Genomic DNA, 17592 nt, shown 5'->3' on the forward strand with positions numbered 1-17592 from the left:
TATATTAATTATCTTGAAATTTGTATGAAGCTTGGAAAGGGTAAAAATTCGCTGAAATTTGAACTTCATGGATGAAATTCAGCAAATCCCTGTGACTTAGTCCATAGGTATTCAAATCACCACACTATTGTAGGGCTTGTGCAAACCAACACATAAGAAATCAATATAAGAAAACTATGAGCAAGAAGATATGAAAAATGTGGCCACAAAAACAGAAAGATTAGATTCTAAATCTTGGAGAGTGTTCCACAATGAGTGATCCGTCTACATAAATGTGCAATTGAATGTTAGAGAAGAGAGTGATATTTAATCCAAATTGTAAGCTTTGATAGCTCAATAATAGTTATTGACCTGTTATTCCTGATTGCCAATTATAACTCAAGTAATTTATTTGTCAGATAGATAGCTCACATAAAAGAATACAAAGAAAATCTCTAAGGGCTCAAACAGATATTATCTTACAGACTTCTTAAAAATGATTTCTGAGTATATTTCTTGTGTATACAAATAGCATTTTATTTCATTTTCTTTAATTTAGTTCATATGAGTTGTATGTACTATTTTTTTTAGCAACAGATTAGTGGCTGAACTGTTTTTGCATAAAGTGAGACATTCAATATATGCTGTCATAGCATGAGTGCTCTTTTGATAAGCTTTATTGTTTTGTGTAGCAATTACTTGACAATCTAGATCGAGATCTTCAATATGCCATAAAAGTGGAGGGGAAGATGGATTTGGATTCTGTCATCAACTATGATGATGTTAAAAATGATATAATGCAGCAGGTATGCTCTCTCAAGGTTATTAGTTACTATTGAGATTTATTTTTGAGAGAGCTTGCATAATTTTTTCTTGTGGTTGCTTATAATTGTGAATATTAGAATATTTAAATCCCATATTGCTTTGTCTGATATCATATGGAAGTTGTTTGCCTGTTTGTTTATGATTCATGAAACAAAGGAAGTGTCAAGTTAAAATTAATAAAAATATCGCATCAGCGTATTACAGCTGATGGAATATATTATTTCACCCATATAAGGCTCTATTCTAATTTAGCCAGTTTAAGCCTTTGAGTAAATTACCTCAGGAGATGGCGAATCATTCAAAAGGTAAATGTACTTATGATGTTTTGAAGCTAAAGTTCTCCGGAAAGACCCTGGCAATGCACACCAAATACCATCTGTATCCAGCTCTAAAGGTTTTCCAATTTTTTCCTCCAGCAATTGAGCCTTTTGAATTATCTTGGCTCCAGTGTATGTAACCTCTCCAGCCATCTCCATTGACTACCATCTCCATTTGAACTTTGGCAAATTAGGTCAGTGTTGACTTTGGTTTTCTTTTATTTACCTCCGAGGCCTTCAACTACATTCATGGGAGACATGCTTGTAACATGTTGACTTGAACATTCTCTTTCTTAGATCTCTTGCTCATGGCTTTCCATTATTTTAAGTAATATTTGTCTCATTTCTATTTATTTGATTGTCAACTTGATAAGATTTGCTTCATGTTTTACTTCCAAAAAACATCTCCTACAAGACTTCAGAGAATTCTTGAGGGTTTTATGTAATTCTTTTTCAAAACCTTTCCTCTGTCAATGCAGAAACTCTTTGAGCGCTTATTCATTGAATTATGTCTTTATTGGCTTGATGTTATTTTTGATTGTCAACGTGGAAATACTCACTACTAATAAATCTTCTCTTATGTTGACAGTGCCGCAATGCCCTCATTACTTCTTTATTATCGTAGCCTTTTATACGCAAGTGTACCATATGGCTGCTAGCATTGTATTTATCACAAAACAAAATTATATCTGGATGCTTTGCTATGACAAAATATAGACCAGACTAGGCCTGTGAATGCTGAATCCAGACCCCAATTTATCCGAGATACTGTGCACATCCTCAAAACCTATTACAGTTATGTAAAACATTATTGTTTCCACAGAATATCAAATATCATCTTCCTTCATCGGTTGACAACACCTTCCCTTATGACCAGTGTTACCCAGGGACATGTCCCGGTATAGTTTCAGCCGTCCCTGTCCCGGAAACATCTCGGAGACTTGGGGACACCTAGGGGACTTTGACTTTGACTTCTAGAACAAAGTAGACTTTGACTCTCAAAGTAACACATATCTGGCAAATGAATTCTGCTGATACTTATATTTTAAGGTTCTATTATTTATAATAGATTCGTGCATCCATTATTTCTCCCAATTGGAAAAAGTTTCAGAATTTTGCATGCAATCTTCACGTCTCAGTCCCTAATGATGCATCTTACACCAGAGTGGCCCGCGTTGATTGTAATGCTCCGTCAAAGTTCAATTGCTACCATCCAAATTGTGGTGGACTCTATTTAGCCATATCCCTCTCATCTTGGGCCTGAACGCCACCTAACCCACTAGTGGGGTGATTAGTAAATTTAATTTAATTTAATTATTGATTAGAAAAATGCTAAGTTGCTGATTCGGGTTCTGGTTTGGGTATGGATACGTGGTTCGGGTACGTGGGTACGACAATTGTTTCGCTCCTTTCGGATTCGGGTTTGTCCATATATGTATGTATTTATTTTCAACATCAAAGTTACAAATACAAAAAGAAGATTGATGCTCATAAATCCATATTGGCCAATAAAATTATAAATAAATAATTGTATTACTAATATGGTTTCAGATTACATCCATTACAAATTGACATCGATTCAAACATGATCAACAAACATAACTATTTACTGGGTTATACAAATCTATCAACAGTAATATACTCAGATTTTCAAATTTAAAAAAATCAATCCGTGACCATCAAATGAATCAAAGTCGGTTGCTGTTCACTACTGTCATAAACTAAGGGCATTACATAGACCAATTTTAATTTGAATAATATTAGCAAGCTGTTGCAAGACACTATCTAAAGCTGATGCAAAGAGCATGATGATGAACAAATCAGAAATACATACATAAACTAACCTACTGCCTTAAGGTACTTCCTGGGTGCCCACGTTTGTTGTGTGTCCTTCTATTAAGGACCCAAAGAGAACCCATGAAGTACCCCGGAAGAACCAGTACCAAAACTGTACCAGTCCCAGGACCCGGGCCCAAACAGCGGTAGCCGGTAACTGAGGAAAAATGACATTTTGGACATGCTATTTCCATCTTATTGTGAATTGGTAGGGTTTTGACAGTTTTTAATTTGGTTCTGCCATTCCTAGAATATTAGTCTGCATTTATGGTAGAGACTGAAATAAGTGTGAAAGGAGCAGAAGTCACGGGTACAATGTCTAAAGTAATCACCAACCTGGACCACTTTACAAAGTACAACTAGTTTACAAATTCACCTCTGTTAGAAGTTTGCATGACGTATTTTTAATAAGTATAGAAAAATCTACTTTTGATTTGTGGACAGAGCTTACTGTAACGCTTTGGGTATTTGAAGTCCTGCTAAACTTCTCAAATAATCTGTATCGACTTAATCTTTGGTGGACATCTTTAAGGGTACAACAGTTAGATGTCTACATTGTATATTTGTTTGATGAGTTACTTGAATGTAAAGGGACCTATATCCTGCTCAGCAAAATATATGTTGATCTGCTCCATCCATGTATCCTTTAGCTTGTGAATGGTTGATAGATACATGCTCAAGTTTCCCACATTGTTTCCCATGAAAAGAATCTATGCCACAACTATCTAGGCTATCTAGGCTATTTTTCCACAATAATAATGTCCATAGCTGGGATGAGATTACGGAGCCTCATTCAGAATGACCTGTGGGTTTTTTGGAGCAAACATTAGACTTATGGTCATATCTTAAACTTATCTCCATCCTTAAAGAGGCAAAGACTCACATGATTTTTCTAAGAAACAAGAATTTTCTATTGCTAGTTGACTTCTGCAAGTATTTGACCTCTTGCCAAGACATCTTTTGTCAAAGATGTTAATGTGCCAGACAAAATATATAATGAATGTCAACATCCACAGAATTGGTCATCTCCTTGCCTACCTTGTTCATTGACCGTAGTGTAGAGCAATCAATGACTTAGCTGGTTTCAAGATATGAATGATGACAGTAAGATGTATCTCAATAAAAATTTAGGGAACACTGTTTCCTGAAACCTTTGTTCTCAATCTAACGTAATGGTATGTGCATTTTTCATAATATGTTTATACATTTATTTCATGATATGTGAAAATAAAATATCTTTAATGTGTTGTAACTTATGCTATTTGTAAAATGCAGTTGGAAGCACTGCGGGATGTTCCAAATCGAGAAGAGCGTCCTCTTATATATCATCTAGATGTGGCAGCAATGTATCCTAATATTATTCTCACAAACCGACTTCAGGTATTGATGATTCTGTTTTCTTTGCCTTCACCTCTTGAAGCTTTTTTTAGCATGAGATGTTTAGTAGTCAGTTCTATAATAATCTCAACAATTCTGGAGTTATGTTAAATCAAAGGCTTGTAAGGCCTGTTGTAAAGGTATGATTGAAATGAAAGCTTTTAACAACATCAACAAGATCAAGCAGCCTATGGAACCCCATGATGACAAACTATGCTGCAACATTTTTAATCCCCACCAGCAAGCTGTATTAATTGTCTGATTGGCTTCAATTACTTTTTCGGTCTTGATTCTTCTACTATGAATTGTGATGAAGTATTCAGCTGCTTCTGTTTGGCTTTCCTCTTGAAACAAGGTGGTCAAGCAGTTTTACCCATGTACACGTTTCTGGCAAATTTTGATCCGTCCCTGTTTCTGGGATGTCCCGGAAACTCGGAAACTTTTGGAACCTTTCACTTGGCTGTCCCATAAAATTAATGTTTAACTTTTGATAATTTGTTTGATTTCCACTCTCATGTGAATTTTAAAGTTAAATTATTTAACACAAACATTATATGTTAAGGTTCTGTAATTCATATAAGCATGCTGTATCCATGTTTTTATATAAATATTTAAAATTGCCTTTTTTTATATAGCTGTTCCCACTGCTGTCCCCTGCTCTAAGAAAAAAATTCGTCCCAGAAACCTATATTCCCATACCCCTGTCCTCTTGTGCTGGAAACCTGGGGTAACATAGTGGTCAAGGAGTCAACATCTAAAACTATCAATGTAATTGATCCAGATGTCCTTGCATGACAGACATTTCATTCTGCAAATACTTAAAAATACAAAACCAATATATTTGATCTGCTCACTCTTCTTTAGGCATTGTTCACCTTAGAATCTCACAACTAAGATAGTGTGAGCTAATTCTCAGCTAAGCTATTTACATTTTGCTTTCCATTTTTTTCTGCTCCTATTATCTTATATAATCCATTTGCTTGTGGTGGCATGTAGAATGAATTGTTTGACCTAATATTCTCTTTTTCTCTCAATTTTATTTGACATGTATTGAAATGTTTGACGTAGTATTTTCTTTATTTGATTGATATAGAATTGAACTTGGATGTTGAATGAAAACAATATACTTCTTGGCCTTACTCTTCTCTGTCAAAGACGAGCATTATTTTGTGAGAAACCAGAACTCGCATTGCAATATGCAATCAAATGAAATGATCTTCATAACCAAATTACTTAGAGATCACTGTTACCAATGCTGGTTAGATTTCTGGAACACTTTCTTGAAACCCTATAGGGTATGATATTATCAACAGAAAGTTACATCAAGGATTTTTCTCCTTGGTTGTTCGCTACTTGAACATTTGATCTATGTAAAAAAGAAATAGTTATTTTACCTAGAGTGTTTCCCATGTTGAAAACACTGATTTCTTTGACTGCATGTTGTGGACCATTTGTTATTCAGAATATGTACCTAAGAACCGTTTCCCCGTTGGAGTAGGGAAAGGTATGTAGATGATCAGCTTTCAAGTTGGCTGGTAGCCTGTAATCAGTTGCATTGAGAAAATTCATTTATTAAAAAAAGACAATCTGGTCAGCTTGAGCTTAATTTGGTTCATTAAATTAATACTTGGTTTTCTATTTTCCTTTTATCATCAATTCCTGATAACAGCTGCACTTCTGTATGCTTTTAGCTAAGATTGTTGCATTTCTTTAATCAATCAATATATGACAATTGCAGTAATTATTTTTTTAATATATTTTGAAAAATAGAAACCTGTGGCTAGGTTATTCTTTGAATGGCATTTACCACTATTTTGGATTTTTGGTTCGAACAAGCAGAAACCTGAGGCTAAGTAAATATAACTGGATGGATTTCATACCAAGCCTTAAGATTTATGCTCTTTTCAAGTTAAAACCTTTTTGATCTTGTGCAATACATATTTATTACTGATGCTATTCAATTTTTCATTATTTACTGGTATGATGAATGGGAATCTATGGTAGCTTCTTATTGCTGTAACTTGTATTTGATATTAGCAATTGAACAAGAGCCAAAAGCTAATATCACTTTCATATACACCATGCAAGCATGGTAGATAAAACATAGAGATGCTTCTTGTATTAGTAAGCCATTGCTGACTAAAAGCAATGTCTTCCTATACTTTGTAAAAGTAGATTTTTATTGCTTTTTAGCTTGTAACAACTTGAGAAAATTGTAACCTTAGCATGTTCAAAGGTGTAATAATTTTTTTAATGAAATAGATACAGTGTTTGTGGTCTATCATCTCTTCTGTTGTCATGGTTCTATGAATGTAATTCCATTGCAAGAAACAATCATTGTATTGTCTGAGGTGGTTACAATTTTTGGACTAAATGCATAAATTAGTGTGGTGGGCTTTCTATGCTAAAAACTTATTTAAGGATTGCGAATTATCAGCACCCATAATGACTGGGCACATGGTTTATTTTCTGTGTAAGTGCCAGTTGCATGTGGATTTAGAAATTTACCATTTACTTATAAAAAATGTTCCTAACCATCTCTGTTTCCAGCCGCCTTCAATAGTTACAGATGATGTATGTGCCGCATGTGATTTCAATCGTCCTGGAAAAACTTGCCTTCGACATTTGGAGTGGGTTTGGCGAGGAGAAACTTATACGGCAAAAAGAAGGTTATCTACTTGCAGATCTATAATATGTGAAATTAAGCATTTTGATGGTCAAGCAGTTGCATTCAATCTTAAGTTTGTAAATCATAACTATTATTAATAATTGATCTTATATATACTTCTAGGAAGTGGATTATGTTTTTTAATACAAGGGATCTTGTGTTATGGTGGCAGTGAATACTATCATTTAAAAAATCAAATAGAGTCTGAGCAGGTTGCCACTGGAGAAGGTCAATTATCTCGTTTTTTTCGTGATCTACCTAAAGAAGAGCAAGAGACACGACTTAAAGATCGTCTTAAGAAATACTGCCAAAAGGTAAAGATTGCACCACATTCATTTTGGTTAGAAGATATTGGCAACTGCATATTAAATGATTATTCTGATAGCAGCTTTCTAATTGGCTTTTAATAGGTTTATAAACGGGTCATAGATAAGCCTGTTACTGAACGACGGGTTGCTGGGATATGTATGCGTGAGAATCCTTTCTATGCAGATACTGTGCGCAGGTCTGTTTTTTATACTCATTTTGTCTCTGGTTTAAATTGATCCCTCTTTTGTTGTTGGCTAAATGCTTTATTTCCTATAAAAGCTTCCGAGACAGAAGATACGAGTATAAAGGTCTCAATAAAGTCTGGAAGGGGAAATTTGGAGAAGCCAAAGCTAGTGGAAATCCAGTAAAGATTCAAGAAGCACAGGTATTTCCTTATTGTTGATGCCATAGCTTGTTTGGTCATTTGCATATCTGAGGGGTTAGTAATTAACAGATTATTATGTACTTAGGGGTTCTTAATTTAGTCACTGTCAGAGTGTCCATATGACTTTTGAAATTCTTTTGTTTGACGGTATCAATTAAAATTGCTATTCTTGTCTGTTTGTTTACAGGACATGGTAGTGCTTTATGATTCTCTTCAGCTGGCACACAAGTGTATTCTTAATTCCTTTTACGGCTATGTCATGCGCAAGTATGCCTTTAATAACTTAATTGATTGTGTTTTCAGTAGTAAGTTCTTGGAAGTGCATGTCAGCCTTTCTTTCATTTATTTTTTATGCTAGTATTTATTTTTTAGCTCAACAAGTTGCAATGCGGACTGTATATAGGGGGGCTAGATGGTATTCAATGGAGATGGCTGGAGTGGTTACATACACTGGAGCTAAGATAATTCAAAATGCCCGATTGCTGGTGGAGAAAATTGGAAAACCTTTAGAGCTGGATACAGATGGTATTTGGTGTGCATTGCCAGGGTCTTTTCCTGAGAACTTCAGCTTCAAAACATCGTAAGTATATTTACATTTTGAATGATTTGCCATCTCTTTGGCCAATTTACTCAAAGCCATTTCTTATGTTATAACAATTCAAGTGGGTCAGGGATATTAGTTTGCAGAATTATAAGCTAATGTGATAGCTGTCAGAAGAAGTGAATGTTGTTCAGCATTATAGGCATGGGGAACAATTCCTATGTACAATTATATCAAGGCCTAAACATAGGTTATAGCAGAGGAGACCAGAATTCTATAGTCACAGATGTATCTTGATTGGATGTTAAGATACTATGTTTTCCTGTGCTGTGGTCCTACATCATCACATGGACATAAAATACTATCAATACCTGAAGCATAAGCTTTCAACTGGGAGAGTAGTAGAAGACAGCCAGCCACAAATATGTGCTGGAAAGAGAACACCCGAATCATATAGCAGCTCAATATACAAAGTAAATGAAGTTTTCTTGTTGAGCTTATTCTTGAGAACAAACACAACTGGATGGCAGATAGACCTTAATTCAAATCTTTTCAGCTACAATAGTTAATGATATGATTAGAAATTCGAGATGAGGAAAAGAATAATGGGCATTCTAGCAGGATATATAATATAATAATTTGAATTCCTACTGATTGCATTGAGTTTATCTGTATCATTTTCCTTGTAGCTGTATTATAATATAATTTTTTTTTTTTGTATTTAGACTCTTCTTTCTGGTGTCCTTACTAAAAATTGTGACTAGTTTGTGTACTACATGGCAACATGCTTTTCCATCGACATCAATCTTGATTCTTGACATCTTTCAACTGGTTTAATTTAAAATGATCTGAGTAATAGTGGTCTAATTAGAAAATTACCATCTTTATATAAATAGAGATAAATTATTTTTAGTTCCATTATTTTTGCTATCCTTCAAAAATTCTTGCTACATTCAGATTCCATCGTTCTTAGAAGAGTGTTGAAATAACACATTTATACTGTGTATGTTCTAGGGATCCCAAGAAGAAGCTGACAATATCATATCCGTGTGTTATGCTTAATGTTGATGTGGCAAGGAACAACACTAATGACCAATACCAGGTGAAGCTGCTAGCTATAATAAATGCTGAAAGTTTATTTGAGTTTTTTTTATCATATATTTATCTTGTATGTCATATCTAATATTCTTAACACTGGCCGGCAATTTCTTATTGCAATGCATAGACCTTGGACAATGATATCCGGCGGACATACACAACAAGAAGTGAATGTTCCATTGAGTTTGAAGTGGATGGACCATACAAGGTAATAAATTTTTACCAAATTTAACAATTTTATTGTTTTGATATATATGACTGGTTATCTAAATTTGTGATGATCTGTTGTTTTATTCAATGGGCAATAGGCAATGATTCTACCAGCCTCTAAGGAAGAAGGTGTTTTAATTAAGAAGCGCTATGCTGTTTTTAATGATGATGGCACCCTAGCTGAACTTAAAGGTTTTGAAATAAAGCGTCGAGGTGAACTGAAGCTTATAAAAGTCTTCCAGGTATAAATACCACCAGAAAGCTACATTGCAAGAAATGAAAGTAGAAAAATAATATACTGTATTGGCTGTATAGATATATGATGATATGCTTATTTACTGTATCTTTTTTAGAAAAGATTTTCTGTTTAAATCAAATTCTATGTTTTAGAAGACATCTAGTGATAAAATTCTGCAAGAGAGAGCCATTATCTGTTTTTATTTCCTTTTTCCGTTTACGTAGATTGATATTTTCAAATCATACCTGCTAGTAAGTACCAGTCCTTTAAATACACATTGTTCCTCTTGCTTGCTGGTTTTCTCTATGCGAAAAGGGTTCTCAAAGCATTGCATAGGTTTGGAGTATGCAGGGTGTGGGTATTGTTTCTGCTGATGAGTGCGAAAACCTGGTACACGAATGTAGGGATGAAGCTATATAATCTCAATGCATGCGAGTATACTCGAACGGGACCTTGATATATGTATCACATTTAATATGTTCTGGGATTAAAATTAATTTGTTACAGTATAATGAACATCCAACCCATTAAGAAAATCTAGCTTAGTTGTGGATCTTAACTATAGCTAGGTAATTTACTCAGAGAATGCCAAAGATCGTCAAGGCATATAATTTTGACCAGAAAACAAATAATAAGGTTCTGGTAAATGCTCTCCATATTCATTGCCATAATTCCATGCTTTTAAGCTGAACCATGATTTTGCTGGATCCTACTAGAAAGGAGAATGAAGTCAATGAATTTCCCAGTTTCAACATATAATGTACAATGCTTTTTATGAAGCTATCAAACCTTGCTTAGAAATTGTGGCCTTTAACAATCCAATCATAGCTAATTATATAAATAAATAATTTTGGGTGATAGGATTTAATAACAGCGGGCTCATATTAAAAAGGAAGAAATAACATTTGAAAGGAGTTAGACAAAGATTAAGAGGGAAAATCAACATTTCAAGTTATTGATTTTCTAAGGAAGCCAACTAAGGTTAATTTAGAAATATAATATGCAGTGATTACCCGAAGTATGTAATTGAATGGCAGTGTTTTGGAAGAGCTGCATCTCTTACAAGGGCCATAGGCTTTATGAAAAGTTGCGACTTGCCTCCCCACAATGGAAGATGTTAAAGGGGAGATAATTTAATTGAGAAGACATTCATCAAGGAATGAAAGTTATCAATTTGGAATAAAACTTGATTGCAGAAAATAGTAATATTGAGAAATATAATTGTAGCAGCCATCTGAGAACACATTTAGTTTTTCATCAATGTGCATTTAACTGAAAATAGTCTAGTGAATTCCTTGAGAAATCATGTCTTCAATTTTTGAAGTGTCTTGCGATTTGGAAGTATAGCCAGCCTTCTGAGTTCATAAGAGGTAAAATGATGGACAACCTCCATGCTCTTATTGGGTACACCATTGATAGATGGAATGGACAACCAGCCTTTCATGCTCGTGGGCCATGAGGTGAAATGGACAACCAGCCTTCCATGCTCGTGAGCTTGATAAAGGACTAGCAGCCTTGAAGGTGGAGTGGGGATGGAAGGGCTACCCACCTTCCATTCTCTCCCATTACAACAATGACCAGCCTGGTGGTTGCAGTTTGCAAGCATTTCCAAGAAATTAATGGTATGATTTGCTATGAGAACTATACTATGATGTGTTGATTCAAATATAAATGATGCTATGATTTATTAATTGAAGTATTATGATATGCTTTGATGATATGTCACAACATTCACATAATTTCATCCATGAAATTTGAATCTCGGCAAGTTTTTAGCCTTGCTGAACTTGATCCAAACTTTATGGTATTTAATATGATTTTCATTTTTCTTGGATTGGTATTGGGCCAAAGCTGATCTCAACATGGGCTCAAGTAGACTCAAACCCAAGACCTCCTAGATGAGTAACTCACAACTTATCGTTGCGCTGAAGGTTGTTTCTAATTTTCCTTTTCATTTTTGTTTTATACTAAAATAATATCAAGATATTTAGTTAGATTATTAGACTGTTGAAGATTGTAGCTGCGATAGAGATCTTTATCTCTAATTTTATGAATTAGAAATATGACTGTTAAGACTGTTATGGTCCTCTTCAGCTGAAGAAGACATTTTTAATAATATTTGAGATAATATTTAGAAACATGTGTCATGCGAAGAGGCATGCATATGGAAATATGAAGAGTTGTATGTTTGGAAATTGAAGAGGCCTTAAGTTGTGTAATGAAGTCTTTCTATTCTTTATATATATTGTATCAAGTGAGAAGCATTGTACACTTAAACAATTTTTATATTAATAAAAGATATTTTGTTGGTGTGGCTGGGTTTTTCCCTTCAAGTGGAAGGGTTTTCTAGGATAATTTCTTGTGCTTTTTGTACTTGGTTTATTCTTTCTTATTGCTGTTTATCCTAATTTCTAAGCAAAACTTAACATGGCATCTGAGCCTAGTTAATGGTTTGATAACAGCAATAAAGGAGAATGTTTAGTTCTATTGTTAATGGTCTGGTTGTTGTATATCTGCTATTTTCATTTCGCTCAGAAATGCTCGAGGTTGAGTTTGCACTCATCTCTTAAGGACATTCTTTATGTCTTGTCAATGCTCTATCTTCATTATATTTAATATGGCAAGTTATGTCGTTATTTTGTATCTAGCATGTGTCTCTGTTTAATGATGCTGTTGGCATACTGATTTATCTATTGTATGGGCCTTGTTTGACCCTGCATATTATTCAGTGTGGCATATATCTTTAATTTAAATAGCTTTTTCTATAGTTCTCTGTATCAATTCCTAGCATGTTAAATTTGGGCTTCATATTGTGTTATTTTACTGCTTCCCTCTCTTAATAGAGATGCCAATTTTTGATTAAAATGCCTGCTATTGTTGCTGTGAATTCTATGTGAGTAGAATGGAGAGTTGACAGTCTTTCTCATTTCTTGTAGCAATGTCGGTCCTCAATTTGTGCATTGAGAATTGTTTGTTATTAGTTTGTGCTTCATTCTTTATGATTTCACGTATATGTTATGGACTGATCTTGATGATATCTGCCTTTTCCACCATGTGTCTCATTGACTTCCTTTCGGATTATCGTTCTTGGCGGGGTCAAACTTTGATAAAAGTTTGTTAGCCGTTCTAAATGGGGTGTTGACTTGCATTAGTTTCTTATGATGTTTCATATTCACTATCTAATTCAATTTTGAAATGGCCCAAAACATGGTTTGCATTGTTTGGTCAAGTTGAAGACACCGATGAAGTTTATGCCCGCATTCGCCTTCACTCTTTATAGAACATCAAGCCCCACAACAAGACCAATCATGAGATTTGCAAAGACTTTGACACAGAGTGATGCAAACATTGGGGGAGGATTTTCTGCCTCTTAGTACTGTGCAAAGTCGATTTTCCCAGCACCTGACAAGCCCTGAAAGTTTTGTACATTTTTCGAGGGTCTCCTCACGACATCTTCTTCAAAGGATACAACGCGCCTATATGTTTTCCGATAAGGGAGAAAGGAGACTGAGAACATTTTTATGTATGCAATCTTAGTGGTTGATTATCAGAGACGTTTGGGATATCGTTGAGAAATCATAACATTGAGTTGATTATTAACTCAACTGAAAGTCACATACTACATGTGTATTTTGCAGTCTTGGGAATAGATTGAAACTAAAGACTCTTAAACTAAGGAATGACTTGGCTAACTAAAAGATACTAGTTCAGGTTTGGGTATGTTAGTAGAACAAATTTTTGCGAGGTTGTTGGTTGAATTCATCCACACAAAAAATATAAAGCATCGCAACTATATACATTTACTTAAAAATAGGAAGAAAGTCTAGACAACCAAATGACATGCATATAATAAAAAAAACTTGAATGTCATTACAATTATTTAATGCTCACATTTAATATTGTATAATACAAAATGGTGAATGTAAAGAGCTATTTTCTCCAATTCATATTATACATTATAATGCAAAACCACCTCAAGACAAATACGATTAGCACCACTTGACGAGAAGGATGGTAATGCAATTTTACTACCTTGAAGAGTTTTGATTCCTTTTGTTATGATTTGAGAAAGAAAGAGATGATATTGATATGTAAAAGCCTAAATTAGCACATATCTGATCAAAATCAATTGGCAAAACTGATGTAAAAGAAGATGGAGGAGGATTTGAATGCACTTGGGATTGAAGTAGAAAAATGAGCTTTTAGATCCAATTTCTGACTATTGGAATGCCAAAATGAGCTTCAACTACCAATCTAAGATTTGGAGGTTTCAAATCAATTTCCCGCCAAATTTTAGAACAAAAGTGGCAGGGATAGGCTGAAACTTTCTCATGGAATCTGCAACTATTCTTGCACTACCTAGAAATGATTTGGTGGCTTCTTAACTTGTTCTTGCATACAAAAAGACAGGGGAAGAAGATTGAAAAAGGGGTTCTAGTTTAGGAATCAACCTTGAAAGTGAATTGAAATTGCATAAGGAAAGATGAAATAAAAGCCAGATCTGAATTACCTCATGCCTTGATGATGCTACACTTCTTTGGATGTGATCACAAGTGTTGATGCAACAACTTGATCTTCACAAAAACTTGATAGGGAATGAAACCAATGCCTTCAATGATGGATGGTGTAGTTTGCCACAATGTTTGATGAACAAGAAGGATTGAAGACTTGGATGCTTAATTGAATACTTCAATTTTGCTTGATTGTTTGCGAATGCTTCAAATTTTGATAGTGATCAAAGCTGACCATAATTGATAATCTCAAACGAAGACCTTGATATTGAGATCCAGTAGAATTTGGGCCCAAAACCCTCAAGACATGTCGGCTTTGGTGATCTGTCCAAGGCAAGACAAACTCAGATTTTATTAGAATATTAGTTACAATAAGTGTGGGAAAAGAAAAGACAACTCATTTTGGGGTTGGAGCATATCACGAAAGCCAAAAATAAGTGGATAGAGGGAATGAATTATTTGATCGGAGGAAAAATAGAGGAGCACACTTACCTCGATTTTTGAACAAGTTGAGTCAATATGGGACTCATAATGTTAATTTGAAGGTCTAGTAAGTGCTAGGAGAATGTGAAATCAATGGGGGAACACATACATACTAGAGTGGGGCTAAAGCACTTGATTAAGGATGATAAAACTATTAAACCATATAATTTAATTTCCGTATTATTGGGTTCTATTGAACCCATCCTCTTCCTATACGAGTATGAAATGAATCTTGGTTTGGCAGGTATGTCCTCGGGTACACACATGGTATCACTCAAGAAGCTCAAATTATGGGCCCTTCTATGGAGAACTTTGTACACTTGGGTTTACACTTGGCTTTGGTCATCCTAAAGTGAGGACATGAAAAGCTTTCACCTCATTTGACAAATACAAAATTCCATAATTGTATTTTTAACCTTCGAGCTTCCTTTGTTGGGTTTTGATGGTGGATTCATATTTGTTTCAAAGGCGGGGGTCATGGGAGAGTTAAATCTACATCAATAGAGGAGAAACTGTTGCATGAAGGAGATTTAACAATGAAAGGTGAATAAGTCCTGTTTTTTTCGTGTTTTGAATAATTAATTTTTTTTTCTCAAGTTCTTTTTAATTTTTTTGGATAAGTTTTGAATACTTTTTGGACTTTTCATGCATGACAAGGGCTTAAAATATTGATTTTGTAAATTTTTAAAATGTGTAGGGTCGTTAATTTTTTATGCTTTTGTTTTAGGTTCTTATAGAATAATTGGTAGTACTAGTTCAATCCCTCCAAATATAGAGAGCTCAATTGAATTTGAATCATTTTCACCTCTTTGGCAATATACAACAATGATTGAACAACTTTTTGGTGGTGGGGGTTAATTTGATTCATTTTCTTTGCGAGAGAATATGTCAGAGTGATGAACTTATTTTCTGCTGCATGCACACACATATTTCAAACCTGAATCTCGAACCCGACTTTGAACCAGAATCAAACCCGGCAACTTAGTTGACAAATGTTTGAATTATGAATTTTTGAGTAATTTCATTTTGCAAATTATGAAAATGAGGTATTTTAAATATTCTATTCATTGGCAATTGACTATTTTTATTTTCATATTTTATAATTTATAAATCTTGAACATATATGTGTAATATAATTGATCCCATACCCATATCCAAGGAAAAAAAATGCAATGCTTAGTATCCATATCGGCACCCACACTCTTACCAAAACCGGTAACTTAGGCTAGAGCTATGGTTCTGCAGAGTCTCTATGGATCAGGCAGCTTCTGCAAATGACATAGCTAGTGGTAATGACACTCCAATTGATAATGGTTCAAATGAAATTGGACCAAATGTTGACTTTGATGCTTCTTATGAAGAACAATACAAAGAATACTAATTCTTAGTTGCAATTTTAAATTTTCATTCTGTGAGGACATTCTGATTTAACAAATGATTGAGTTGTGAATTATGAGCATTTTCCTTTTTGCAAGTTAAATATGAGATATGTAAATTTTAAATATATCTTTTATAGTTCAGAAGTTTGAACACACACGTAAAAATAATAAACAGCTGAGCTTGTATTCAAATTTCATGCACAAGGAAAAGATGCCATAATGCCATTCCCAACACTTGTACCAGAATTGTTAACATATATTAATTTTAATTCCTACTAGTTTTCATTACCTTGTAGTCTAAAGCTATTAAGATTACATATTTGTATCAAATGGCTATTTCCATTTTGGAATATGATACAATGTGAATAACCTAAGTGTTTAAATATTTTAACCCTTAAAATGTAAAGGCACTAATTTAAAGGTTGACTTAGTCAAAGTAAAAATATAATTTGGTGTTCATGTTCAATAATGAACCCTTCAAGTCATTTTACTTCCTATTAGTTTTCATTACCTTGGATAAAGTAGTTAAGATAATGGATTTTACAAAATGGTTAATTGCATTTCGTATTACGGTAGAGTGTAAATGACATACAGTGTTTAAATATATTAACCCTTAAACTGTGCTGAGGCATAAATATAGAACAATTGAATTATAGAATAACGCCAAAATATCTGCACCATGTCTTGAGAGCAACATATTCTACATAAAAGTGCATGCTTACAGCCTCAGAGAAGAGGAAATAGCATGTACAAATCACATAAATGTAGAAAAGAAAATCTACCCTAACGTGCTCCCCTTATGATGTAGAGAGGCTACACAACCATTAACTGGTTGTGAAAAATACCTTCCCTTTCTCACAATATGATTCCGTGAATTCAATTTTTTAAGAAATGATTGAAAGAAGATGATAAGATTTTTGTAATCCAATGCTTCACCTTCTCTTGAATTGGAAACATTGTCATGATTTTGGATTCTAGCTAATGCATGGGCTGACAAGAGAGATCTTGCAATCCTTCCTTCTGACCTAACATGTGCATTACTGGGAAACAACTCTTTGTTCTTCAAATTTTTTATTGGGCAACCCTCCGTTGACTTCAAAATTCTGATTGAGCATCCATGTTAGACTTTGAAGGTCTCTAAATAGTACTCCCAAGCTTCTTTACTGAAGTTAAGATTTCTTCATTACATTCTTCACCTATTGTAAGCAATATGCCATCAATATTTTCCTTGAAGAAGCATACTTTGCTGGGACTTGGGGTGATGGCTCTCCAACTAAGGATATTTTGAAAAACAATAACTGGGGATATCTTTAGATCTGGTGTTTGAGAGGGGCGAGGTGTTGAGAGACGAATGTTTCTTTAGAACATCCGAACCTTAAAAAGCTGCCAAAAACAAAAATTAGAATGCAAAGAAAAAGGAAAAAAAGGTGCTCACA

General features: G+C 34.3%; 1 protein-coding gene across 1 annotated transcript in view; it reads left to right on the plus strand.

Moving 5' to 3' along the window:
* Positions 1-17592, plus strand: part of LOC149539209 (DNA polymerase epsilon catalytic subunit A-like) — a 106859-nt gene that overhangs the window by 51751 nt on the left and 37516 nt on the right. Inside the window, exons 14-24 of the mRNA XM_089800543.1 lie at positions 672-785; positions 4233-4337; positions 6885-7003; positions 7175-7316; positions 7413-7507; positions 7591-7696; positions 7884-7963; positions 8100-8276; positions 9252-9339; positions 9463-9543; positions 9644-9787. Of these exons, the coding sequence (XP_089656669.1) occupies positions 672-785; positions 4233-4337; positions 6885-7003; positions 7175-7316; positions 7413-7507; positions 7591-7696; positions 7884-7963; positions 8100-8276; positions 9252-9339; positions 9463-9543; positions 9644-9787 (1251 nt within the window). The remainder of the gene's footprint in view (positions 1-671; positions 786-4232; positions 4338-6884; positions 7004-7174; positions 7317-7412; positions 7508-7590; positions 7697-7883; positions 7964-8099; positions 8277-9251; positions 9340-9462; positions 9544-9643; positions 9788-17592) is intronic.

This window comes from Cupressus sempervirens, chromosome 9, assembly GCF_028749045.1.
Source record: "Cupressus sempervirens isolate cs-2001-9-10 chromosome 9, ASM2874904v1, whole genome shotgun sequence".
NCBI lineage: Eukaryota > Viridiplantae > Streptophyta > Pinopsida > Cupressales > Cupressaceae > Cupressus > Cupressus sempervirens.